This window comes from Panicum hallii, chromosome 3 (assembly GCF_002211085.1).
Source record: "Panicum hallii strain FIL2 chromosome 3, PHallii_v3.1, whole genome shotgun sequence".
Classification (NCBI taxonomy): domain Eukaryota; kingdom Viridiplantae; phylum Streptophyta; class Magnoliopsida; order Poales; family Poaceae; genus Panicum; species Panicum hallii.
In genome coordinates this window covers 41,024,192-41,052,162 of record NC_038044.1, presented here as the reverse complement: position 1 = coordinate 41,052,162, position 27,971 = coordinate 41,024,192, and the positions used below count along the sequence as shown (strand labels likewise).

The 27,971-nt window shown below is 43.4% G+C and overlaps 1 protein-coding gene and 1 long non-coding RNA gene across 11 annotated transcripts; one reads left to right on the top strand and one right to left on the bottom strand.

The window, feature by feature from the left end:
* Positions 1 to 971: 971 nt before the first annotated feature.
* LOC112888005 lies at positions 972 to 3,396 on the bottom strand. 10 transcript variants are annotated; one of them, XM_025954342.1, is made up of 5 exons: positions 2,854 to 3,393; positions 2,616 to 2,711; positions 2,510 to 2,566; positions 1,958 to 2,043; positions 972 to 1,836 (listed from the first exon to the last, which is right to left on the bottom strand). In XM_025954342.1, the coding sequence occupies exons 1-5, from the start codon at positions 3,367 to 3,369 to the stop codon at positions 1,773 to 1,775; spliced, it is 819 nt and encodes a 272-aa protein (XP_025810127.1). In that variant the 5' UTR covers positions 3,370 to 3,393; the 3' UTR covers positions 972 to 1,772. The 10 variants fall into 10 exon arrangements, 3 of the variants coding, with proteins under 3 accessions (XP_025810127.1, XP_025810128.1, XP_025810129.1); XM_025954343.1 differs by having other exon boundaries at positions 2,510 to 2,542; positions 2,854 to 3,389; XR_003227682.1 differs by lacking the exon at positions 2,510 to 2,566 and having other exon boundaries at positions 2,858 to 3,396.
* Positions 3,397 to 24,065: 20,669 nt separating this feature from the next.
* On the top strand, positions 24,066 to 25,690 carry LOC112888087. The gene is made up of 4 exons (XR_003227714.1): positions 24,066 to 24,168; positions 24,247 to 24,376; positions 24,983 to 25,165; positions 25,246 to 25,690. It is a non-coding gene; the product is annotated as an uncharacterized LOC112888087 (long non-coding RNA).
* Positions 25,691 to 27,971: the final 2,281 nt, after the last annotated feature.

The window sequence follows — 27,971 nt, the reverse complement described above, 5'->3', positions numbered from 1 at the left end:
TATTTAATCCGTATAGTTGTGGTTTTTCACAGTTATCAGCATAACTTATTTGTTAATTAGTTATTGGTTTGAATTATAGGATTTGTAAATTTAGTAGATCCATATTAAGAAGGAGAAGGGCAAATAAAAATCCACATTTTACATTATAACGAAATATAAGAGTTTTTGACAAGGAGTTCTAGCACTTGCGGTTATATTAAAATGGAACACAGAACACTTGCTGAGAGAGTAGCTGTCAGAATTTATAGTTAAAAAAAGAAGAATCAATCACAAATTAACTTGCCTTTATATACTACAATGAAGATGAGATAAAAATGCATGTAGTCTAATTTTTGTATCTTTTCAATTACAGTAAGCCATGTCTTGCTTGCCTCAAGTCATAGTCAATGTTGTCGTATATGAAAAGTTACGTTGCAACTTGAGCTGTAGATACCAAGTGAGAATAAGAAGTGACAATAAGAAAATAAAACTCACTTACAGTTTACTGAAAATGGTGGCTGTTGTTGTCTACATAGCATTGCTTTGTCTACTGCCAACTTTTTTTTAAAAAAAAAGGAGATTCATCTACAGCTTAAAGTGTTCCAAGTTGACTCTGTTCTACATTAAATTAGGTAGCATGTAACAAAATAATAATCAGTTATTGCTTCCAAAGTAATGAAAAAGATGAGAGGGGGAAATTTATCTACTTTAACAAATGTGATGAGAAGGATAAAGTGCACCAACTTCACCATATTCCACTTGGTTAGTTCCTTGGCAGATGAGAAGTTCAGATTCCATTGCAAAAAGAAGGAGAAATGGGAACAGAGGCCATAGTTGAAGGAGAAGTACTTGTACGAACCTGGCACGCTGTTTCTTTGTGCTCATAATGGAGCTGCAGCTGACAGAACACGGTGTTTAAATGAAGGAGCAGGCGCAGGCTTCAAACGTCCTGTGTTCATATACTGTTTGGCTTGTTGTGGTTGATACACCTGTGAAGGCAGTGGTTGAGTCTATAAGAAGTAGGTAGAGGTCTTTGCCATGCGCAGGAGATGGTAGGCGGAGATAGGACGGCGATAGATGCAATGTTATGGCTGGCGGCAGGCAGCGGCTTGACCTTTCTGTATGTGTTCAAACATTGTTAGGTAGTAAAGAAGAAGAAATGGGAAAAGATTAAAGGAAAGTAAAGAGGAAAAAGGATTAGCAATATACAAACTCTGAGTGGAACAATATGAGATTAGGGAGCATGCAATTTGATCGAAGCAGATTTAGAAAAAGGATCCCATCATATTAATTTCGAAGAATCACAAAGTACTAACATGTAATGCAGTAACATATTAAAAAAAAGGTATGCAAGTGGATAAGAGATCAATTTGAATAGGAAGAGAAGGAGAAAATAACAAATATATCAAAATACTAATCATAGATGAGGAAAGAGACCATTTTGTTTTAAGAGAAAATATCCTAGGGATTTAGAGAACAATGCCAGCCCAATAGCCATCCTTAATTTTCAAACTGTGCCTATTAAAAGGGTTGAGGAAAAAATAAAACATATATACCTTAATGTTTGTATAGCCACACACAAATACATGTATGGGCATATGAACATATATATATACCTTGTTGTCTTATGTTTGCATATTACTATATATGTGTATATATGTTGGAACAAAGGAAATACTGCATCATAAAACCAACATCACATAGGAAAGGAGGAATGTGATAGCACAACAACAGTAGCTTACCAGATCAATGATCATGAGACAATAGCAGTTCCTTACAAGACAACAATTACTTTATAGAAGTTTAGCAATTTCATTACGCTCTTGACAAACCAACCAATCTAACCCAAGATTTTCTCTGCAAAGGAAAATAGGATTTAGGGCTCACAATCAAATCACAGGCACAACCAATCAACCTAAAACAAATACATGTTCACAATGGGAAAAATGCATTAGAAATAAAGAAAACAATCCACCACCTTAGCACAGAGCAAGATAATACTCCAGATCTACAGTACCACAGTAAAGCTGTAGGCAAATCAAATTTTCTTTCACATGGCAGAACCTGCATTATAAAAAGCAAACCAATAAAGTTTGAACATGGAAATATATAGCAAAAATGAACTTGCCGATGAAAGGCGAATCAATTAGTACATGAATCTGCAACACTTTCATTAGATCTATAAACACACGAATTATATGAGGAACCATAATAGAGGTTGGAATGCTAACAGAGAAGCGATATACATAAATGCACAGCAATGAAATTGGATGTACATCCAGGTATTCATATATACTGAAGTTAGATCTACAAGCAGGGAAATGAATTCTTGGATGCTAATGCTTAAAAGGGTAAACAAAAAGCAAAAGTATAAAAAAATTAGGCACAACGGCAAACAAAACAGGTAAGATGAAATTAGGCTGAGACCAATGCACAACATGTAGTAGCAGCACATAAGTACATCTTAGAATGTAATAATAGCAAAGCTATACACCTAGCTATGGGCACGGGAAAGACAAAATATCCTCACATAGGAGCAGCACAGCGCAGGAAGCGAGCACAGCTTCGCTTGATCCAGCAACACCACCAACAAGCGTGCATCACCAGGGAAGAAAACAAGAACAAATAGATCAAACCTGAAGCAGGCTGCAGCAGCGAAGCCGGAACAGGAAACGTGGAGTGAAAGCCCCCAACAGCAACAGCACAAGAACACCCAGCAGCGATGGTGATGCCTTAGGGCAAAGCCGGCATGGCAACAACGGCGGTCAAGGTGACGCAAACCAGGTTGCGGCGGAAAGAGGAAGTATCAGCGCGAGAAGTGGCGAGAGAGCGAGAGAGGATGGGGTGAGGAAATGAATAAGGCTGGTAGGATACCGACGGGGAGATTGTGCGCATCCTGCTCTTTAGGAGCTGCAGCACTGAGTTGGCCGCAGGCGAGGAGCAGCGGCACCAGCAACACCACCTGCGCGGGCGAGAATCAACGGCGCCAGTCTGGCCGCAAGCGGGGAGCGACGGCCGCCGCCTGGCCGGCCGTGGGCGAAGAGCCGGGGCGTAGGGCAGGCCATAGGCAGGCGACGGCGCAGCCAGACCGGCTGTGGGCGAGGAGCGGCGAAGCCGAGCCGGCCGCGCGCGCCGCCTTGCCAGACCGGCCACGGGTAGGGAGCAACGACGCCAGTATGGCCGCCTCGCCCAGATCCGGCGGGTCGACGGTGGCATGAGGGCAGGGTCGCGGCCAGCAGCAAGCGGGACGGCGGGTATGCGCGCCGGCGAGGCACGCGGCCCGCAATGCCGCTGCACACCCGCGCCGGCCGCCGCCTGACCCCGCGCCTCGCCCGCCGCTGTTGGTGTGGGAGGGGAAGATATTTTCAAGGTAAGGACCGGGGGTTCCATTTGCCAGAAACGCAGGGGCGTAAACATAAAATGTTGGCGGCAACGGTCCATCACTAGCCGTGGGATTGCGATCGGACGGGCGAAATAATTTTTGACGATGTGGATACCCTCGTAGCCCCGCCGAGGCGTAAAATAAGCCCGCAGGCTTGTGTTTCTTTTTTCAGATGTGCGTTTCTTTGTGTTTCTTTGAGCATATAACATGAAAAGTATATCAAGTAGCATTGATCATACGGCATGAGAAGTTCATCAGTAACATTCAAAATAATATTACAGACATACAATAACATACTTAATAAAAGTAGCATTGGGCACATAGCACGATAAGTTCATCAGTTCCGTTCAGAGAGCTCCCAGAATCAGTTCAGTTCAGTCCAGAAGCTCCCACAACAGTCCAGAGCAAGCCTACAAGGAGTCACCGAGCAATAACTTGATTAACCATTAAATCTTTTGCATGGTGAAGGCAGTCATTTGCCGATCGCGCAACAATTCCCACTTCTGGTTCATTTTGTATCAGCTACAAAGCTTCTGAACCAGTTAGTACAGCTAGATGTGGTACTGCTACTAGTGTTGCCGCTACTTAACAGGTGGCACACGCATTGATTTCTTAGACTTTGAAGTTTTTTTTGTTTGAGGCTCTTTAGTCTCTAATAGCACTACCTTGTACACTGGGTGCTCTATGTATATATTTCCACTTCTAGGTACAATTTTCCTCTCAGTTGCACGATCAATCAGCGCATATGGGATCAAAATTCTTGTGTCACTGCGAGTTTTTTTATCTCCCTGAACATGAAGTCTACAATGTCGAAAGGCTTCCGGAACAAAATATGATCAAGTTGTCATTGTGAACCTCGCCTTTATCTGCAGCTCTAGGGTAGATTGTTTTTCTCAGCAGTCGAGTTGCTGCACTAAAATGCACATCTCCATCATTTAGTCTATAACTATCGAGCTCTTTTTATTCTGTGTCACCCAAATTGTCCTCAATCTTAATCCTGCAAAACTTGCTATGTTGCAATGGAGGATCAAGTAGAACGTTCTCACAAAATCTCTTATTGATGGTAATCTTCCTATTTATGCCACTCATCCACGTCAATGAGGTCCTATTTGGATTTATGTAGACTGTGGAGACAACTGTCTGACTGTCTCTTCATGCCAATCCTGTCTTGTACCCATCAATTTATGAAGATCAATGTCAAGACATCTTCTCTCGACATAATCCATCTCTTTGGAATGGTTGATATTTTTCCAATCGATCCATCTGCCGTCAGCAAAGCTCTTCATTCTATAAACACTGTTGTACATGTTCTCTTGCTCGGTGGTCCAAAAACGGCCATCTCTTGCAGTTCTGGCCTGTTCATATAAATTAGATCTTTTTACTCTTTTAGGTAAGGATTTCTAGATTTTCGTCGCATGTGATCCCTTAGCAGGATGAGGTAACCCTCATAAAAACTTACATACTATACCTTCAGCAAGTCTGGCAATAATATTGGCTACTACAACAACTTCAACCATATTTTTTGGACTCTGACCAATGCACTCTTCTATACCGTCTTCAACATTAATGAATGAATAATTACCAAACATATGACCGATAAAAATATCAAAAGGGTCCTTGCCTTTATAGCAATTTCAATTTTTCCATCATAAAAATTTGCATTCTATATTGCAAATTTAACAAATGCTTGTGGTAACCAATTTCACACAATCTCTCAAAAAGGCTTCGTCCATACTTAGCCTCTTCTGCAATCTAGAAATTAGAAAATAATCACAGTTAACATAAGGATACATTCGAATGGTCTTATAACAAAAACATACCGGGCTCATTACCACTGATTCTAGCTGATTGTCATCCCTAACAAGCACCACATAATTTATCCCATCAATTGTGAGAGGGATCATTGATTCACATTCTTTTAGGTTTGCTGCCTCATCAATAACCAAGATATCAAATCGCTGATTTTTCAACCTAGATGACTTAAAAGGAGTGCCAATTACAAGTTTTGCATCTTGTAAGCAGATGTTCTCTCTAGAACGCATACTATATTTCTTCATCTCCAACTTTCCAGCAACACGATCTCTCAATAATATTTTAGACAGGTCCTTATCAGTCTTCGCAGTAAGCTTCTCACTACCAAACATAATGATGTCATCAGTGGAAGGACTGGTTTCAGTGGACTTTTCAAGTAGAGAAACAAGATGAGAAGCCAATTGCAAGAGAGCTGTGTTGGTTGGACCACATACAAGAGTTCTAGATTTCATTGAAACTGTTTTAGTTTTACCTGTGCCAGTTGGGCCCCAAATTGGATGTACAGAACATTTCTTAGAACATTTAGTTGCTGAAATGCAACTTGCTACTGCATCACTCTGTGATTCATTTAGTTCAAAATCAGCACACACAGCTTTTGCAATTTTTGCTTTATCTGCGAATCGTCCATATTCTCTATCAACCTGCAACATATATTAAAAAATATCGGTGCACAATAAGAGAGAGAAATGTTCCTCAAACTAAGAGAGAGAAATTTAGTACATACACCATTATTTTTAGTCAATATGAGATTGCTTATTCGTGGACTCGCTTTGGAATCTCTCATCATGACTTCTCAATTACATTCACAAGTTGCTAGATTAGTCAGGTGCATAACCTGGTAGGAACTTTGCTCATTAATGCTCCTATATGGCGACTACGATAGCCAGACATCCATTGAAGCTTCAACAGCTTCATCATTAGTGTTGACCTTCATAACCACCAAGATGGTGCAAAAGGAGATATCCTTGATAATCTGGTCTCTAGAATTCAATTCCGATAATAACATGAGATCTCCTTGTTTTGGCATATTATCCCCCCCCCTCGCTTGGGTACTTTGAGCTTGATGTTGTACACATTTGGCCACAAAGAATCTTGCTTATCCTCATAGAAATCCACATATAAGCCTCCGAAAATAGTATCCATGCCCAAGTCGATTTGATGCCAGATCTCCACCAATGTTGGATTGCGAAATGCATTTGTGTAGTCCGCCCAGGTTTCAAATTCATTGGGGATCATCTCAACCTGCAAGAACATGGCAACCTTGAAATGCAGATGTGGTGCAAAATAAGGAATGTTGCTTGTTGGGAGAGGCTCATTTTACCTTAAAAGGGCACTGTTTCCCCTTCAAAATATCATAAACCGACCATGATAGCACCTGTTGGAAAAAGGTTTGGCCAGCTTTGTCTAAGTGAAGCATTTCGATGCTGGTGCAATCTGCTACACAAACGGTTCAGCTTTTCATAAAATTGGATTTGACTCCAGGCAAGTAATAAATCGAATACGGATTCACTTAACACTTTCCCCTTCACTTAACACTTGCTAAGGCGGTGACCGCAGAAAAGAGCTGCGACGGCGCGGGTCGGACAAAGCCATGAATCCCCTTCACTTAACACTTTCCCCTTCACTCAACACTTCATCAGGAAAAGAAAACATGCCTGTCGGAACATTCAGCACGGTGGGAGGCGGCGACCGCAGAAAAGAGCTGCGTCGGTGCAGGTCGGAAGCGTCGAGGACTGGCGACGCGGCGGTTGTCTCCTTGCACCCTGGTCGGATCTAGACAAAACTGTGCTTCATCCTGGTGCGATCTGGACTGGGCCTTGTTTCTCTTTTGACCCCGGTAAACCGCCGACAGGCCCTTTCGGCAACGGACACGGTCCCTCCATTAGAACTGCTAATGGCGAGATTAACCACTAATCAAAACATTCTCCCAATAAAAGTAACACGGTAGGAAAACAGTGATATAATGGTAAAAAGCAACATATCAAGAAACAAAAATATTTTTTATCTTTGCCGGCAGAGAAAAAACCTTGCCCTTAGCAATGTTACTTTTCTCCCTTCACGTTTCGTTTCTTTTGATCCTTGGATGTTTCTTTTCCACCTCCATATTTCTTTTGACCCCGTGCACGTTACTGTTTCCCTTCATGTTTCTTTTGACATAGCATGTTTCTTTTGTTGTTTCTCTTCGTCCTGGTCCGATCTGGATGGGGCATGTTTCTTTTGACCCATGCATGTTACTTTTCCCCTGTAACTGGTAGCGCATGCTAGCGCTGACAAGGATCGGTTGGCGTTCCTTCAAGATGGTATTGATGTTGAGTACAAAAGAAACATTTGCCGCGATAAAGCCAACATTTTCCACGAGAAAGCAACATTTGTAAGGAGAAGCAACAGTTTCCAAAAAAACAACATTTTTGCGACAAAGCAACATTTTCCACAAAAAACAACGTTTCTGCAACAAAGCAATATTTTCCACAAAAAACAACATTTCTGTGACAAAGCAAAATTTGAGACGGGAAGCAACATTTCGCGTTACTCTTTGGCTTTGTATTTTACTTTTGGTACTATCTGTCACTTTGCGCACTTTTGCCAACGAAGAAAGATCGAGGAGGCTGGTGAGGCTATGAGACCGTTAGGTGGGGCCTCTCCTTTTGTGTTGGCTTCCACGGTAAGCTCACTGTTGCGTTGGCTTCCACGGTAATAAGCTCTTCCCCGTTGCTTTCTTCCTCGTCGACCTATCTGTCATTGTGCGTCGGCCTCCATTGCATTGTATTCCATATCCACCACGCCACGTTCCTCTTCGAAGGCTTGAAGAGCTTCCTATGCAAGGAGGACAACGTCTTCGTTGGCGTAGCTATCTAGAATGACGTCAACAAGCTATGTGAGAAGCTATGTGAGGACTACGGCATCATGATTTCCAATCCTGTGGACCTTCAAGTGAAGGTAGCAGAGGCGCTCAACGATGTCAGCCTCCATGGTCGTAGTCTCAAGAGGCTCGCCGAGTGGTGCTAGGTGTGGATGTCCCAAAGGACAAATCTATTAGCTGCAGTGCCTGGGGTGCGTCCCTCCTGACGAAGGTGCAGGTCGAGTACGCCTGCATCAACGCATTCATCTCGTACGAGATGGGTAAGCTGCTTGATGCCAATTTTGCATTTATTTTTATGTGACATGGCAACTAGGGTCTAGTTAAGCTGATTGTGTAAGTGCTAAACAACAACATTAAGGGCTAAACAGCAACAGACTCCAAAAGAGCAACATTAAGGGCTAAACAGCAACATTACATGCTAAAGAGCAACACCGTAGGGTAAAGCAACAGTAAGTGCTAAACAGCAACAGCATAGGGAAAAGCAACAGGGTTCGAAAAGAAAGCAATAGACTCCGAAAGAGCAACATTATGTGCTAAAGAGGAACACCGTAGGGTAAAGCAACATTACGCGCTAAACAGCAACAGCGTAGAAAAAAGCAACAGACTCCAAAACAGCAACATTACGTGCTAAACAACAACAGACTTCAAAAGATCAACATTAAGTGCCAAAGAGCAACAACGTAAGGAAAAAACAATTAAACCATTAAACCACAACAGGAGTTCCACAATTCGATCATATATATATATATATATATATATATAGGTGACGTGTGGGTCCTGCAAAAGGCTGCCTAACGGTGTTACATGAGAACAGCAGTAGCATCCGGTGCTTTCAAATAACAGACACCATCATATATTATAGGTGAACTGATGGTAATACCTCGTCCTATCTTATCGACGCTCGATGATGACATCCCACTGGGTAGTTTCAACTATTTCGAAGGTGCAGACATCGCCCACCCTGATCTTGTTCTCATAGCAGAATCTCGCCCAACCTGATCCAATCAGCTGGCTGCAGTTCTTGTAGGGATTAAGAAGCGCCAACCAAGATGAGGTGCTAGTGCTACTCGGGGAGGTTTCGAGTGTGATCATGCAAGGTTCCCGTAATCCAATCACCTTGCAGAAGGACAATGGCAAACACTGCAAGAATTGCAATCTCATCGGTCAACCAAATGATTTCTGTAAGGAATTGTTGACGATCCATGTACAATGAGCAATAGTTCTCAATTCCTGATTATGTGGGGTTTGATAACATGTTCTTGAAATGCATATATATGACAAACATTATCAGGAGCTGATAGTATATGATAGACATAAGTACCATAACATACTAATTTGTTTGCTCCTGTGATAGCATGCATGTAAATACATATTATCGGCAATGAAGGCATCAAATGAAAATATTGGCTTCCTCTTAGATGTGATATCCTAGCAAAATTTCAGTTCATATTCATGCTAATTTTGGGAACAAACTTATTCAAATTTTGTACATCATCTTATATTATATCAAAACCTGTACTTTTATATAATTTTATATTTCTGTTAGCAAATTTATCAGAAGTGTATAATATAATGGTTGTGCTTTCAAGTTCCTTAAGTGTGTTGGCATTGATCTGCTTCTTTATCCATGATGGAGGTCCAATCTCATAGACAGATTTCATCAGTAATGTTGCCTCGTTCAAACGAGTCATGGGCCCTTTTGGTTTCTTTTCTCTGTCCCTGCTACATCTCTGTGTGCAAGGAGATGATGCCTGCTCTTCCATATCTAGTAGCAATACAACAAAAGAAACATGTAATTCATTAATTTACTCAACAATATCAAAAATATTATAGACCTGTTTATCTTTTGCTCACCTTGTTGCATTCTGATGTCTTTGATTCTGGACCCTCTCTGGCATCCATCAGGCTCAAAGACATTGACTGCAAACATCATGTTGCCTTCGTACCTTAACAGCAAAGCATTAGCATCAGTAATGCCATGAGACGCCAGAAACTGCAACCAACCACCTGTTAAGAACAGGTCTGACTAATCCATCTTGAGCTCAATTTGACCAATTTTGCCAGGGGGTCTGAGAACAACAGTCATGGAACTGTTGAGATTCTCCTTAGGGATGTAATGTTGCACAAACTTAGCAGGTATTAGCTGCAAGGACGCATCAAAAGAATAAAGTTGTATCATTCCAATAAGAGAAGTGAGGAAACAATTTGCAATGAACAGTGTGTGAACCATTTTTTCCAAGGATTTTGGTGGAAGCACACTTATAAACTGTGGCTTATGGAGGGAACCTTTGCTGCTCGAGGTTGCTCCAACTGCACAAATATGAAATGTAACTGCAAACAATCAGCTTGAGTACTGAAAGCAGAATTGCACAAGTAATTTCTAATTGGTAGTACGGAACTAGAACTTAACCAAGAGCATATATACTAAGTACAGACAAATCTTCAAGATTCCCTACTAAGATGATCGTCACCAACATTACTGGTCTCTCTGTTCAATCTTTTTTTAGGACAGATACTAGTACGAAACAATCCAACTTCAAGAAGAGGCAAGGTTCGCATTTAAGAGAAGGTTTAAATTACATAATGAACTCAAAAGATGCTATTCAGCCAAGTATACTTGGCTTTTGCAACGAACTGAAAAAGAGTATTTTCTTGGAGCATTTGGTACCATGAGGAATAAAAGGGAATCTTTACCTGCAGGTGGAGCGCCGATCTCCCGGAGGCAGCAGCTTCTGTCGAAGGCCTTAACGGTGAGCAAGCCGTGGCCGCAGTGCCGTACGTCCAAGAACCACCCACCTTCGACGCCGCACGCATCCGCGAACTCCAGCCACTTGCGCCCAAAGAACCGCCATCGCCGTCCCGCGCGACCTCAACGGGCCAGACCTCCTTGCCGGAGCCGGGCAGACCGACGACGTGGGCCACCCCTGCGCCGATTTCCTCGGCGAGCTCATCGGGGATGCGCTGCAGAGTGGCAAGATGAATCAGCTTCCACGGCCGGAGTCACCGGTGGCCGAACGCGTGGCGTGACAACAAGGGCGCTCAGGTTCTTATCAGACTGTCGTAGGTGAAAGGAAGCAGCACGCACAGGTGCTTGCGAGCGGCTGCGCCGCTGCCGCCAAATGACGCCATTGCCGCCGTGTGCGCGGGGGGGGGGGGGGGGGGGGGAGGGGGGCGTTGGGAGTTGTAGTTGGCCAAATGGGCTGGGTCCAGTGGGCCACACGAGGCACGGCACGAAAAAACCCGACCCTAACCCAGCCCGGCCCACTACCAATAGGGTCAGTGCCGACATGATCTGATGGACCGTATCGTGCCTGGGCCGGGACCTAGGCCCATGATGTGTACCTGAGTGGAAGCCCTTTGTGACAGTACCTGAGTGGAAAACAACTCGTGAAGAGGCAGCCAGTAATGCTATTGTCCCATGTACACCCTCCATGCCAATTAACTATCTAGTAGCTCCTACTCAGTCCAGCCAGTCTAGCCAAACTAATACCCAACTTACTGAACCTTCAACAAGTGTGTTTGAATAGATTTTGTGCAAATCTTCTACATTTGTGCCATCTCTAATATGGGTCAGATGTGCCATCTCTAAGCTAAAGGAGAACAAAGCAAGGAAGGAAAAAAAGGAACAAGCTAGCATGTTGCATGGGCATTTACGTATGTACTCCATGTGATAAGCCAATTGGCGTTGTACCACTGTACATGCAACTTTGTGCACTTAGATAATTTGTGCACACATGAATATGCTACTTAGCTTGTACTGTTTGTCACCTTGCCATGGGTTCATAGGTGACTGTTCCCACGCGGTGGCCCTTTGTAGTTCGTGCGACGGTTCGATCCTCGTCGGCACTTCCTAGTATAATTAACTTCCTGTCACTGTTTGTCACCTTGCCGTGGGTTCATAGGCGACTGTTCCCACCGGTGGCCCTTCGTAGTTCGTGTGACGATTCGACCCTCATAGGCACTTCCTATAATTAACTTCCCGTCGTCGCCAGTTTGGCAGTTCCTCATCGCACTCTCGATCTCTCAATGGAGAGTACGTCGTGCTCCTGCTCCCACCACAACCGCAGCCCCTCCCGCTCCGGCCACAAAATGCCCCGCCACAACCCCTCTCGCTCCGGCTCCCCCTCCCTCTCGCGTTCTAGCGGTATCCTGGCGGTGACCCGGGAATATTTGTTCGACTTCGCTGGCCACAAGCTCCAAACTACCATCACATCCTCAGACGCCGTGGTGGAGAACTATCTGTAGGAGGTCCGTAGCGAGGACCGTCAGCCGCTGCTCGTTGGCTTGGACTGCGAGTTTTGTCATCAAGACCAGAAGAAGATAGCCCTTCTGCAGATATGTGTCGAAGATAGGTCTCTAGTGTTCCAAATACATGTTGCCGACCGCATCCCCGACTCTCTGAAGCAATTCCTTCAGGACGAGGACCACATCTTCGTCAGCGTCGCAATGGGCGGGGACTACGATAAACTTCAGAAAGATCTCAAGATCGAGCTTTCAAATATTGCGGAGCTTCAGGCCTAGACGCCCCTCAAGATCATAGAGGGTACGTGGACAAAAGTCCCAAGTATGCACGACCTTTTGGAAGCGGTCCTGGGCGTGGGCCGCCCTAACAAAAAATCCCAAGATCTGCGCATATACGGCTGGAATGCACAACACGTGATGGAGGATAAGTTCAGGTACGCCGCCTTGGACGCTTATGTGTCATTTGGGATTGGAGAAATTCTGCAGAACAAATACGGTTGCAACCTCCGCCTCTCCCCAACCCTTGTTCCCGATTCCTCGCCTTCTTTAGAGGAGGACGGTGAGGAAGAGGAGGAGGACAGCAAGGAAGAAGAAGAATGAGAGCGTAAGAAGATTCCTAAGGGCAAGTATCTGCACTTTTCTGAGGACCACAAAACGAACATGATCGCCTCTTGCCCAGTCTGCACCAGGAAGAAGCAAGCGACATGGCAGTGGAACGGTGCCCTAACTCATGCTATCGATCAAGTTAAAAAGAGCAACAACACAGAACTGTTGAAGAAACGCCACCGGTGGTTGTTGCGCAACCATGGGTTCAAGTTCTAGGGGCAATGATCAAGTTATGCATCCTACTGGCAACTTATCTTGTGTTATCATGCGATTGTACGCATTTTATTTATGAACAATGCATTTTATTTATGAAAAATTGATCTTGTATTATCATAGGATGAAAGAAACCTGTAGGTTATGCGTGTTAGTGGCAACTGATCTTTTGCTATCATGCAATTGTTAGTGACTACAAGTATACTATTGTGAAGCTAGATGTTTGTACTACAAAAATATGCCATTTTTTTTGGAAATGATCAGTAAGGTATTTAAATTTGAATTCAAACACAGCCATTTTGAATAAGACAGACTGAAACTCTGAATTTCAACTGAAACTGCATAAACAGTGTTGGAGAAAAGCAACACGGTAGTAAAAAGCAACATTATGGGAAAAGAGTGACAAAATATAAATAGGAACATTATCCGCTAAAGGGCAACACCATAGGGAAAGCAATAGACTCCGAAAAAATAACATTAAGTGGTAAATAGCAACACCGTAGGGAAAAGCAACAAGGTAGGAAAAGAGTGACACAAATACAAATAGGAACATTATCCACTAAAGAGCCGCATACTCTGAAAAAACAACACTAAGTGCTAAACAGCAACACCATAGGGAAAAGTAACAGACTATGAAAAAGTAACATTTAGTGCTAAACAGCAACATCGTTGGGAAAAGCAATAGGATTCGAGTGCCTTGAAATGGCGATTTGGAAGTTTACCAATGCCATGAAAAGTTTACCGTAGGGAAGAGCCGAGAACCTGGAAATAAACGGAAGTCCCAATAAAACCCTAGCTTTTGACCCGTGCATGTTACTTTTTCCCTTCATGTTTTGTTTCTTTTAATCCTTGCACGTTTTCCCCCTACATGTTTCTTTTGACCCGAGCATGTTACGTTTTCCCTACATGTTTCTTTGGACATATCATATTTCTTTTTCCATGGATGTCTTCTTTGTTGCGGTCCAATCCGGACGATATTCCTCTTCGCTCTGGTCCGATCTGCACTAGGCATGTTTCTTTTGACCCTTGAATGTTACTTTTTTCCTTCATGATTCGTTTCTTTTGATCCTTGGATGTTTCTTTTCCACCTGCATGTTTCTTTTGACCCGTGCATGTTACTGTTTCTCTTTGTGTTCATGTTTCTTTTTATGTTCCTCTTCATTTCTTTTGACCCGTGCATGTTACTGTTTCTCTTTGTGTTCATGTTTCTTTTTATGTTCCTCTTCATTTCTTTTGACCCGTGCAAGTTACTTTTCCCCTGTAGCTTTCACCGATAGCGCAGGATGGTTCGGCGTTCCTCTGAGCGATGCCAAGCCATGGGGAGGGCAGGAGTCGGGAAGCGCTAGCGCCATGAACCGTACAGGCATGGGCTGATTTGCCATGTTTAACAGCGCTTAGTTTGAAATTCTGATCTTACAGCGCTTGGCACCAATCTTCTTACGCTTCTATTCTTCGTCTTCCTGCTGTCCTCTTCTGAAGCCAAGCTGTGTAACATTTCTAATTTTCTATCCAACCTGAACTTAGCGGTTTGTCCTGCCATTAGCAGTTTCTAATGAAGACGTGAAAGACGTATCTGTTGCCGAAAGGGCCTCTTCGGAAGGGGCAACTGGTGGTTTATCGGGAAGACGTGTGGAGATGTGTCGTCCGTCCTTTTTTGTTATGCCAGAGTTCTTGTGGTTCCTTTGTTCTCATTCTTCTTCCCCAAGTTCATTTCCAAAATGGCGGCCCCTACTAGGTTCTTAGAGGAACTCCGACCCAATTCCTCCTTTTTCTGGATGTTTTTTTTGCTCGGTTGAGCTAGGTTAACCCACAACGTGCCTTCATTATTCCATCATTAGCATCTGGACGATCGAGACAAAGGTTTTATTTTTTGTTTTACTTTGGCTATGCATAATTATTGTTTTTCTTTGTTTCAGCATTGATTTGTTAGTTTTCAGAGATAGCGGCGAAGATTGCGTGGAAGTTAGGCTCAGCAAGGGGGCTGCGGGAGAGCATCGCGTGCATCAGGGTGTGATGCCGCTGACGCCAAGGCAAGGGCGCCATGCTCTAGCTGCACCCCCTCGCTTGGATGAAAATGGACTAGTGACGATTGACTGGTACAAAGGGCTGCAAAGCTCAGATGAAGCAATGGTTGGCAGTGGCACATATGGTCTTTTCAGCTTCCGTAGGATGAGATGAGATGCAGCCCATCCCTGCGACCAAATCGCGCCCCAAAATAGCCTAACGCAATCGCAGTAAACTGCCACTGAAACCAGACATATATCAGTCTGTTCTTGGCATTTTTTCCCTCGTGCCTGCAACGACAATGAAACCGCGCAAAGTGACCATTCGTTTTCATTTTTTCAAAATTTTAGAAAATCAATGTGGTACAGCTCTTGGATAAACGTTGCACAGCCTCGCCTCGTCCTCCGCCGTAGATAAATGTGGCACAGCCCTTAGACATCTATTGAAACAAAGTACTTAACCCTAACATTAACATCATAAGACACAGGTTCATATGATATCGCCAGCAAGGCAGTAAGGAGTTATGATTTCGCTAAATAAAGCTAGATGCACACACGAAAGTGGCGTGTCAAAACAGAGATCACAATCAGCGCAAATACAATCCGGCTGAAACAAAGCAAATACATAACATGACTGCATGGAAAGGAGGCTTGTCACATTACATAGATTGTTCGGAAAAAGTATCCAAATGAAATAGACAACACAGCATTACACTACATAGAAATTGAGGACTAGCGAATTATTTAGCTTGTAACCTGAAAGGTTAAGTTCGTGATAGAGTAGTTGAACTTCACAGCCGAAATTATCGTGAATGCGGCGATCATCGCGATTGGACAGGCACATCACTCCTCCACTAAAGCTCCACACTGAATTGCTTAGAAAACAATTAGAACTAATTGGCTGTGGGAACCAAAGAGGTAGAAAAGAATGCAAAGACATGATAGACTGAGATGATCTGTATGATTTGTCATTGTCTATAATAAAATGCAGGCAAATACGTATATCCAAAGTGAAAAAGGTTACGAACATTGAATAAACCTAACCTGGAAGGCAGCCAGCTCTTGATATGCGTTGTCGGCTGCAACCTTTTCCTCCGTAGGTTAAAGACAACTTTACCAATCAAGGGTCCAAATCCTTCATGCGATGACAGCACATCATCGTTAATTCCAAACGATTGAAGGAGTGCTGAGAAGGCAGCAAATGTAATGGACATAGCATCCCTTTTCCGGGAGCCAGTAGCCTTGATAATGCAAATGTCAGACTCAAGGCTACGTACCTTGGAGTCCATTTGAGCAAGCATGTCATATGTTAAATCATGCACAACAAAATTGCTGGTGTCATCAACAAAGCGAAGCCCTTTCAACATCGCTTGAACCTTGGCACCAAACTGTGTGGAGCTTTCATCACCGGCCAGTGAAACACCAGCGCATTCAAGATCAAACTCAGCACGGAACTTGTTGCGTGCAAGCTTACAAGTGCGAACAACAGGAGAAGACCCATTCACACGTTTCATTACTCGGTCAAAGATAAACCGAATGAGGAAAAATGATGCCTCATCATTAAACTGCAATATATAGTAGAAAGGAAAAAACACTCGTAACGATGGCAATTGAAAAAGAGTTTACAAATAAAACAAATTAGATCAGAAACTGCCATCACTATCTAGTGGGTATGAACTATAAAACTGACAGTACTGTATACAAAAGTTATGTTAAATGCAAACATTAATATCATGTGCCAAAGCTCATATGTAGGACTCAAAACAAAAATAATATAGAGGTTACCAATGCAAAGTGTGAAAAACGGAATAGAATTTACTTACCATTGGAACAGAAACGCCATCAAAGAAGGATGCCGCATCAGCCACGATGTTAGGAGGTGCTGTCAACTTCTTGACCTCAATTTCAGCTAAGTCAAAAGCATAGGCCAGCGGATATACAACAGCAGACAAAAGACTGATCCAATTTGGACCAAGATGAGTAGCACCAGCAGATTCTGATAGAATGCCAACTAAGGTACTACGTATTGATCCGCTGCATCATGAAACTTTGAATATATGCTTAATGCAGCTTTTACTTGAGCATGAGCATGCATGAATGGCCCGTACTTCGTTATCCTATTGGTGTAACTAAAATCCCCAATAGAAATGCCGAACATCTGCCGTATCCCGACCAAACTGCACACCAGTGCATCCTTAAGGGCCACAACAGAGTTAGTATGAGCCTCGCCAATTGCAACCAGTTTCTGCTTTTCATCACCATCACCATCACCCCCACTTTTAGGCTCAAAGCAGATATGGAAACAGTTCCCCTGTCACCTGCTGGGATCTCGTGAAGCTCAATGTGGCCTTCCCCAATCCCAGCAAAAATATTAGGCATAATCTCAGTTGGCATGAAAAATTCAGAGTAATCCATGGAACCTGCATGACCGAAACACACAAAAAAATAAGAAAAAACAACACATGTAACTAGTATTTGCACTGATCAAAGAAGTTAGCAACTAGCGAAACGTACATGAACACCAGCACTTCTGTCAGTGGACTTAACCTGCTTCCACTATTGTAATGGCCTAAAATAGATTGGATATCAGGATATCGATGCAGGAGATAAAACATATATAGCATCGAAAACACTAATAACAGTGAATAGATAGATATCATCTGCACATCTACAAGCAGCTAGTTTGTGAGGTGTGAAAATGTGGGTAATTGTTCATATCATAACTTCATTAAGCCAAACAGCATGCTATGTTCTGGAGCCCTTGGGTTCGCATCAGAAAAATTGCTTAACACGCAAAAAAAAGGGAGCCGCTATGCTAAATTAGGCAACCTTCCATACTGTAAGTTTGGATCCCTAGATGCACAAAACTTTAAGCCCCTTTCTTCATGGAAGTTTTCATCATTGCCTCATCACAAACTTATCACGTTTGGATCATCTGGAAGCAGAGAAATGGCTACATCTTCAGGCAGATCAGACCTTTTCAATGTTGGAAAAATGAGTTTTCCAAGAAGTTACTGTTTTATTCTGCTAAAGAAAAACAAATTGTATGCATTCTGATGAGGACATGACTAATACGCATATGACCAGGGCCCAAGCGAAGATAGAGTTCAAAGCCCAATCCACATTGAAGTCCGATTTATTCGCGAGTCCGGTTCGGACTGCAGGAGCAGGCCTCACGAAAACGGACGCCCAGGCCGCATACGAGCTCCGTTTTGGGCGTTCTATGTATCGTTGGAAAGCTAAGGAGATACGCTTTCCAACCCAACTGATCCCATATCAAAATACGTTCGGAGTAGATGGGAATCGTCGAAACAACATGATGACCAGAATCTATCTGGATGCAGCGACGCCAGTTTTTAGGTCCGAAGTCCTTGTACTCCCTAGGGTTGCTCGGCCACCCCCTTGGCCGCCCCCCTAGCCTCTCTCTTCTATATACACAGCAGCTGCCATTAGGTTAGGAGGGTTTTGCTTTAGATCAATCTGTCTTTGAACAGTCGCCGTACTTCGGTTTGTAGAATCCCAACTTTCGAGCTTAATCAATCATCTGCAGTTGTCACTTCAATTTGAGTGCTGCGTTTCTTTCGAGTTCTTGCTTGTGTTCTTCGTTTCGCAGGCAGGGATTAGCCTTCTCGGCGAGGTCAACCGGATTGTGACTACGGTTGATAACCAGAGGAGTTGTGGTGCTAAGATTGCGGGGTTCGAGTTGCTAACTTGAAGCCGGATCGGTGTGTCGCATTCCAACCAAAACGAGTTATCCTTCACCTGACGGAAGATCGGGCACCCCCGTTCATATCAAGTGGTAGTCAGAGACTCAGGTTTACTGTCAGGTTTCACATCTATCTTTAGTTTCATCAATTTCACCATTGTCCCACAGTCCACCAAAAAGCCCTAGAAAATTTTATGTTCGTGCTGTTTTCCCATCCCATTACCCTTTTAAGCCATTGCATATTTTGATATCGGAGTCCGCATCATTGAGTTTGTGTCTATAGTCATGGTCTTGTTGCTGGTTTAGATCGAGTTCTTAGATTGGTTTGAGTTTTGCATCGTGTCACCGTGTCCTTTTCCAGCCCATCATCATGTCCGGTTCGGACTTGTCTCTGTCCAGTTCGGTATTTTGTTGATATCTCTCGCATACGAACTAGGATTTTTGTGTTCTAGTACTTTCTGGAAAGCTTGTGAAATTATCTACAACTTTATCAATTGTGAGAATTCCAGAAAACGTAGTTATCTGCGCCTAATCTGTATTGGAAGTCAATCTGTTGGTGACCCAGAAATTTCTGAGTAGTCTGTATTTCGGGGTCAATATCTTCTACTTCCTTTATCCAAAAGAGACTTTCCATATATTGTAAAGAAAGAGAAAAGGAGGATCTACAACTTTCGTGTTGTAAGTTTTCGTGTTTGAGGTCTCTCAATTTGTCAAACAGCCTATATAAGTTTGTGTAGCAAATCTGTAATTTACAGACAACAATTTTGTGATAGCGTGGAGTTGTCTCTTGCTTTTGTGGCACTTTTGAATAGAAAAAGAAAGAAAGAAAAAGGCAAGTGCATAAAAAAGAGCCGCACAAAAAAAAAGAAAAAAATCAGAAGTGCTTGCATCCTTTTGTGTCCTTTGTGCTTGGTATATGTCGCTTGCTTGCTTAAACTAGTTCTAGGAACACGTTTAGGCCAGCAACATTGATAAGTATTTTGGATATTTATTCAATTTTTGCTATCTGATTTTCAATTGTGCTAATCCTTGCTACTAAATAAAGCCCCCCGAAGATCCACATATTACTTCAGATCAGTACACCTAGAGGATCTTGCAATCTTGGTACCACTTCCTCACAGGTATCACGAACCAGCCACCGGTTGTACCATCCTCTGCTTTGCATTGGTAAGAACACTTGTAAGAGCTTGGTAAGACGTGCGAGATTGTGTTTCCACCACCCACATCCACATATAGTAGTTGATAGGGATAACCTTTTGTGTTTTCTCTTGTCTACTTACAATGTCAGGAAACACTGAGATTGCTCAACGAGTGCTGAGTTCTCAAATGGAGAAAGTGGAGCAAAATCAATTCAATAATTTGTTCCAGACTTTCTTTGTCGTGATGGAACGACGTTGCCGAGTCATCATTGATGGTGAGACTTGCAACAACCTTGCAAGTTTAGAGGTGGTCGAGAAGCTTGGTCTGACCACAAAGCCACATCCACATCCATACTACATGCAGTGGGTAAATTCTTACGATAAGATTAAGGTAACTGAATTTGCACATATTGAATTTAGCATTAGTTTTTACAAGAGTAGTGCTGAATTTAGCATTGGTTTTTACAAGAGTAGTGCTGATTTTGATATAGTACCCATGCAAGCATGTCACTTATTGCTAGGAACGTCATGGCTTAATATAAATAATGTGGTACATAAAAAGGTTGCAAATAGATATTCTTTCAACTACAATGGTAGAAAAATTACACTTAACTCTATGACCGCAACTGAAATTTTCGAAGCCGATCTTGATAGAGTAGAGAGAAGAAAGAATGAGTCTTTTAGAAAAGAATGGATTATTTTAGATGTTACAGTGCCTTCCTCTAAATCTGATTTTGTACAAATTAAAGATATCGCTTTGTCTTCTGTTGGACCTAATATTTTGCAGCATGTATCTAAAACAGAAGACAAGGTGATAGAGAATGAATAGGTAATTGTCTCAGGTAAGAGCTCTCTTGATGTGCTGAAATTGTCCACCACTCATGCTATAATAGAGCAACATTTAGTGGACACCAAATCTGAATTGATTTTGTCACATGATAAATATTCTACTAATTTTTGTGATAAAGAAGAGTTGTGTGATAGTTCTATGTTTATCCCCGTGCCACAACTTGTGAAGGAAACTGATCCTTTTATTTTGGAACAAAAGACTTATGCTAAAAATAAACATTTGATTCCAATTGCTACAGAAAAGGATGAAAGAAAATTGTTGTTTCTTTAAATACTTTGGGTTATATAGAGTTTGATACTTTGTGTGCACTTAGTAGTTTGGAGGAGAAATTTAAATGTGTTGGGTTCCCATGGTTATCTCGATGTACATATCACTTTATTGGCAATTATAATTGTAAAGGAGAGTACATGGTGCATCGTGTTTATATGTGTTCAAATCTGAAATCTCCTTTTGCTGTGCAACAATTTGAAGAAAAAGAGAGCTATTTTAAGACTAATCCTATGACGCAGAGTTCCTCTTGTTCTTCTTTATTTGTTTTGTCACAACAGGTTCAATTTCAAGAAGGGAAGCAACGCAGGATCATGTCAAGCATGGGAACAACTACTTCCGCAAGCATCAGCGACTTTGAGTCGAGGACGACTCAAAACCAAGAAGGGGAGAATGATGAGGACATGACTAATACGCATATGACCAGGGCCCAAGCGAAGATAGAGTTCAAAGCCCAATCCACATTGAAGTCCGATTTATTCGCGACTCCGGTTCGGACTGCAGGAGCAGGCCTCACGAAAACGGACGCCCAGGCCACATACGGGCTCCGTTTTGGGCGTTCTATGTATCGTTGGAAAGCTAAGGAGATAAGCTTTCCAACCCAACTGATCCCATATCAAAATACGTTCGGAGTAGATGGGAATTGTCGAAACAACATGACAACCAGAATCTATCTGGATGCAGCGACGCCAGTTTTTGGGCCCGAAGTCCTTGTACTCCCTAGGGCTGCTCGGCCACCCCCTTGGCCGCCCCCCCTAGCCTCTCTCTTCTATATACACAGCAGCTGCCATTAGGTTAGGAGGGTTTTGCTTTAGATCAATCTGTCTTTGAACAGTCGCCGTCCTTCGGTTTGTAGAACCCCAACTTTCGAGCTTAATCAATCATCTGCAGTTGTCACTTCAATTTGAGTGCTACGTTTCTTTCGAGTTCTTGCTTGTGTTCTTCGTTTCGCAGGCAGGGATTAGCCTTCTCGGCGAGGTCAACCGGATTGTGACTACGGTTGATAACCAGAGGAGTTGTGGTGCTAAGATTGCGGGGTTCGAGTTGCTGACTTGAAGCCGGATCGGTGTGTCGCATTCCAACCAAAACGAGTTATCCTTCACCTGACGGAAGATCGGACACCCCCGTTCATATCACATTCCTCTAATAATAGCCAGACAATAATAGCCAGACCATTACACTTCTCGACACTTAGCTATGTTTCATCTTCCAACTCTGGTATAGAATCATTCAGCAGATATTGACTCGCCAACTTCTTTACTGTTTTTTCTGCTAAAAGAAAACAAACTGTATGCATTGCCTCTAATATTGACTCTGGTTTTGATATATAGACTCATCTAGCAAATATGCCAACTTCTTTACTGTTTTTTCTCTAAAATAAAACAAACTGTATGCACTGCCTCTAATATTGACTCTGGTTTTGATATATAAAGTCGTCTAGCAAATATGGCAGGGACAAAACATATATGGTCGACAACGGAAGAAGAGTTTCTGTTGGAATGTTCTAAGGATCCTTCTATGATGCAACTGTATAAGATCTGCAAAAGCCATTTTTATGGTCGTCTTGCAGAGGCAATGAATAGCCGTGAGGATCTGCCTCCCGAATATGTTCCTTTGACTGTTGACAAGGTTAAGACAAAATTTAAAAAATTTGGTACATCAGGCACACTGCTCTTCAGCTACAGAGATGGTATTTGCCCCACTCCTGCTCGTTCTTTGCCTCACTCCTGCTCGTTGATTATTCGTTTTGTTTGTTAACTTGAACTGAAACTTTGCATCCCAGGGTACATCCTCGGGCTTCAATCTCCTTGATAATCTCCTTGATAAGTATAAAACGCAATTCAATTCATTATTCAGTGGTAATGAAGCCACAAGTTCAGGTTCAGTGCGGACAAATAAAAAGAAACCCACAGTTCGCTTTGACTTGCATTCTGCACTGATATGGTTGCGATGGTTATGAGTTGTATAAATATACAGTTGCACTGGAGAACCTAAGTATTCTGCGTGGGTTTATAGCTATGGAGACCTTTGGAGAAAGTAAAAAAATACCTCACTGACTTGTTGGTAAGCAGTAAAGGGCTGTTTGGAAAATACGGTATTTATGGAGCCTATAATTTCCCTTGATATGAACATTGCGTTTCTCATCTTTGTAGGAAAGTGGAGTGGTGAAGATACCTTCATGCAAGTTGGCGGAGACACCTCCAGGGGAGCAGTAATGTCTTCCTGCTTGTGCCTCTTCCTGCTCTTCCTGCTGATGTGTATCAAGGGAGCTTGTTGTGGCACGATTTACCCGAAGGCTGGAGCATTAATATGTTGTGCTTAGCTTGTTTTGTGAGCTTAAGACTCTGCTGATGTTTTGTGCTTGTGTTGTAGACTTAAGACTTTGCTGATGTACTGATGAACTTCTCATGCCGTGTGACCAATGCTACTTGATGTACTTCTCATGTTGCGTACTCAATTCTACTGTTCTTAAGATAAGGATGTTACGTTTGTGAAAAAGCAACATCTCAAGAAATAGCAATATCTTCGGAAAAGCAACATAGTAGGAAAATAGTGATAGAATGGTAAAAAACAACATTATAAATGGGTGTTACTTGGTGTGTCATTTTTGAGAAGCAGGTGACATCGTCAGAAACTCCCGAGCTTTCTCAACACCGCGCTTTGTGAGTTCTAGCCTTCCAGAATCTAGTGCCTATGGTTTGGGACAGCGGCGCGGAGCACGGCTGCCAGCGGCAAGCCGAGTCCAGCGGCACGTAGCACGGCTGCCAGCGGCAAGCCGAGTCCGACAAGGCGGAAAGAAACATTCTCAGAAAAAAGCAACACACGGTGACAGAATATTAGAAAGCAACATTATCAATAAACAACAACACCTTAGGAAAAGCAACACGGTAGGAAACAGTAACAGAATGGTAAAAAGCAACGGCCCAGAAGCACGACACCTTTTTCCCCCATCCGCTCTTTTGCCCTCTTTTTCCATCGGCTTCTCTTCAGTTCTCTCCCGGTCACGGGCAAAGCAGGCAGGGCTCTCCTCTACGGTTTGGAGGCCGGCCACCATCCAGCGATTCGCCGTCCGTGAAGGATTTCTGCGCAGCCCATCCAGCCCTCCCAGGTGAGCACCCTCACTAATCTTTACCATAGGCATTGTGTTATCGGGTTAGTGACGCCTCCACCTCTTCATTCCCACCAGCAGCGGGCGTTTTTGTGCGGCGACGGCGACCCCGCGCAGCCGAAGCTCCGCCTCCGGCCTCACCTCCAATCGTTCTCAGCTCATAATGCCCACCTCCGCCGACTCGTGCAGACCGATCCAGCCCTCCCAGGTGAGCACCCTCTCTAATCTCATGTCTCCATTGATTTGGTACTGTTGCGGTAGGCATTGTGTTATTGTATTCTGTCGAGAACACGAATCTACTTGATTCTGCTGCAGTGGCTGCTGCAGCAGCGGCTGCTAGCTGCAGCACTGTACAGTGGCAAATCTAGAATTTGAAGTTAGGGTGGTCCAACAAGATATTTTTTTAGTATTAAATTTGCACCAAAAAGAAGCTAATACCAGGGCTAATTGGCTAGAAGCTTACGAATTACGACCCTGCAGTACAACATCACTTATTGCTAATAGGTCTAATTGGCTACCAATCTAGAACTACAATTAAAAAATGCAAATTTGGAGTCAGGTAGTACGAGGCTGGAAGCTAATTACCATGGTGGCTTGCTCTAGCTTGTCGATTAGTGGTTTTGTTGCTTGCAAATTGCAGTGCGAATCATACTCTGGACCCTGACTGCCTTCTTCACTGTGGCCTGCACGGTACCGAGTGGCGAGTCCGCCCCTGCTGCTGTAGCGGCAGCTGCAGCTGCTGTAGCTGCTACCATCATTTGAAATCTGGCTCCGTATGGTGCTTTCTAGGTAAAATAATCTTCATTTTTCTCAGGCTCTCGATGAGTTCTTCGATCTGTAGTGAGTCTTCACGGGCCAAACGTGGCCTGGTCCTCTGCCATACCGGCAATGGTTACCGCCGGGCCAGACCGTACTTTGCTATTGCCAAAAAGAGGTGCTGCAGCTGACCGATAGGCACCCAGGTAGAGGATTCATTCGCTGCAAAAACCATGGCAAGGTTTGTTTTGGTTCCACTATTTCTTTATGAGGTGTAATGTTACTCCACAATTTAGTTTTGATTCCGTTTTCTGTTTGTAGGCGAACGGTTGTAAGTTTTTTGAATTTGTCAGGAATGACCCCTCACCCTTTGAGAAAGCCCTCCTGCTGGAGTTGCGAGATAAGATTTATACTGTGAGAAGAACGAATATTGAATTGACTACATCACTTCGTGAAGCTAGTTAAACTTTGAAAGAGCAGGAAGCTGAGATTAACAAGCTGAAAATGCTGCTGGAAGAGAAGAAGGTTGGTGAGACAAGACTGAAGATGCTGAAGGAAACCACTCAAGCTGCTGGTTTGAAGAGCAGATACTTCAAGACAGCAATGATTTCAGCTGTTGTGTGCATTTTAGCAGTCTTGTTTATGGCCAGGGAATCCTCCTAAGGGCAACAATGGTGCTTTTGTAGCTGCAGTGTTACTGTTGTGGGATATGAGCTTCTCATGTTGTGTGACCATGGTGCTTTTGTAGCTACAGTATTAATGTTGTGGGATATGAACTTCTCCTGTGTGCCCAACAGGCTGCTGAACTTCTTAGGAAGGTTTCGCTGCTGAACTTTTTCTAAGTAAAATAAACTACTATTAATAAAACTACCCCGCTGGTAAAATACAAATAAAAACGATAAAATAAACTAACTAATGATAAAACCAGCGCGCAGCCTGGAGATAAAACCGATGTGATGATAGAATGCTGCATGAACGAGGCCAACGCCACACAGTGTTCACTTCAGCCAACCGTGGTTCCTAGCGACCCAACGGTGATGGCTCTAGTATTTGTCGTCGTACCGCTCCTTGTTGCTGTGGTGCACGATGTCAAGAACATGCTTCCTAGCGGCGAGCATGTTCCATCCACGGTGCATCCTTGAGGGGCAGACTGGGCAACACATGTTATTTGGAGGGCTGGTGATCCGCAGCGCCCCGCCTCTAAGTATCGGCTTCCTGTAGCCTCGCCGCCTGTTATCCTCCGAAACGGTGCTGATGTAGCCGGACGACACCAAGGAAGCGCGCTCTGGTGACGCCGAAGGTGGAGAGGGAGAACGTTGTTGCGGCGCCGGAGGTGCAGAGGGCGGTGTGATGCCACTGGCACCAAGGCAAGGGCGCTATTCTGTGGCTGCCCCCCCCCCCCCCCCCCCCACACACACACACACTTGGAGGTAGCGCTCTGACAACGCTGGAGGTGGAGATCGAAAATGTTGCAGCGGTGGCGAAGGTGGAGAGGGTGGTGTAATGCCGCTGGCGCCAAGGCAAGGGCACCATGCTCTGGCTGCTCCCCCTCACTTGGAGCAGTTAGATCTCTTAAAAGTAAGGAAACTAATGGGATAAGAGGGAAAAGTACTCCGTACCTACATGGCAGATGGAATCAATCCATTGCTCTATTGAAGAAAGATAGTGTTCAGTTAAATATGTATGCACCGTGAAGAGAAAATTATGGAGTGTTCAATTAAATATGTATGCACTGTGAAGAGAAAATTATGGTGTTCAATTCAATATTTATGCATTTTTTATATTATACATAAAAAAATCCCGCGGGGGATTCCCATGTTGTTCGGTCAAAATTCGAAAACACAGAAAATCCCCATAAGAAGCAAGAAAGGGGAGATAAAGATAAAAGGTGAAATGGATGAAACCACAAATGATATGAGTGTGTGTGGCTGTGGGCCGTTTCTGTGGCTTTCTCAATATCTAGCCGAATTTTTTTTAAAAAAGGGATAAAAAAAAATTAAAATTCGAAAAAGGGGTGGCCGTTGGGAAAATTTAGAGAAATGGGTGCCTCCCGCCCGCTGAACGGGCGGGACGCGTGGGGCCCGGGACATCCCGCCCACCCAGAGGGCGGGATGTCACCCGAGGGCCTCTTCGCAAATAAATTATTTGCGAAGAGGTCCCTGGGAGGGCATCCCGCCCAACTAAAGGGCGGGATGTCCCGGGCCCCACGCGTCCCGCCCGTTCAGCGGGCGGGAGGCATCCCGCCCTTTGGTCGGGCGGGAGGTCCCCCCCACCGGCTATTTAAGCCCCAACCTGCCCCAAAAATGCCATTTTATCCAGCAAAAATCAGAAAAAAGAGAAAGAGAGAAGAGAAAGAGAGAAGAAGAAGCGGCGAAGCCCTGTCCACGCGTCGATTTTGAGGTATATTCTCGTTCTAGCCATATAAGTACTTGAAAATAACTATAATTTAGGAAATATTTGTTAGAGTAGTTATGTTTTGAATAGTTTTAGTATTTTCATTTGTTTTTAGTATAATTTATAATCTGAATAGTTTAGAATCTGTAAAATATAATCTGAGAGTCGCTGAAATTTAGGATCGTCGTTCGTTGTGTATTAATATGTAGTATAACTAGTTTATTAATGATTGACAGATATGTCTTCCGAGAAGGGTATTTTCAGTATATATTACGGAGAAGGAAATGTGATTTATGGGCCGAATGGGGTAGATTTAAGTGAATTCAACTGTGCGGTCAGAGGAATTACCAGACCGCACGAGAGGACATTTGAATCCCTATGCAACTGGTTAATGAGGGGACTAAGGATTAATCAGGAGACACATACTGTGAGTGTTCAATGCGTCATAAATCGTACCACTCACGCTTTGATCTGGGAGCTTATGCCACTTGCAAGCAACGAGGACTGGCTAACTTATCTGCAAAATGCAAGTCATTGGCAGTGGCCACTGGTACTCCTTGTCAGTGTGCACCAAAACCCTCCTTTGATAAACATTGAAGCTGGTCCGGGGGATGAAAATATTGATGAAGAAGTCGAGGAGGCAAACATTGAGG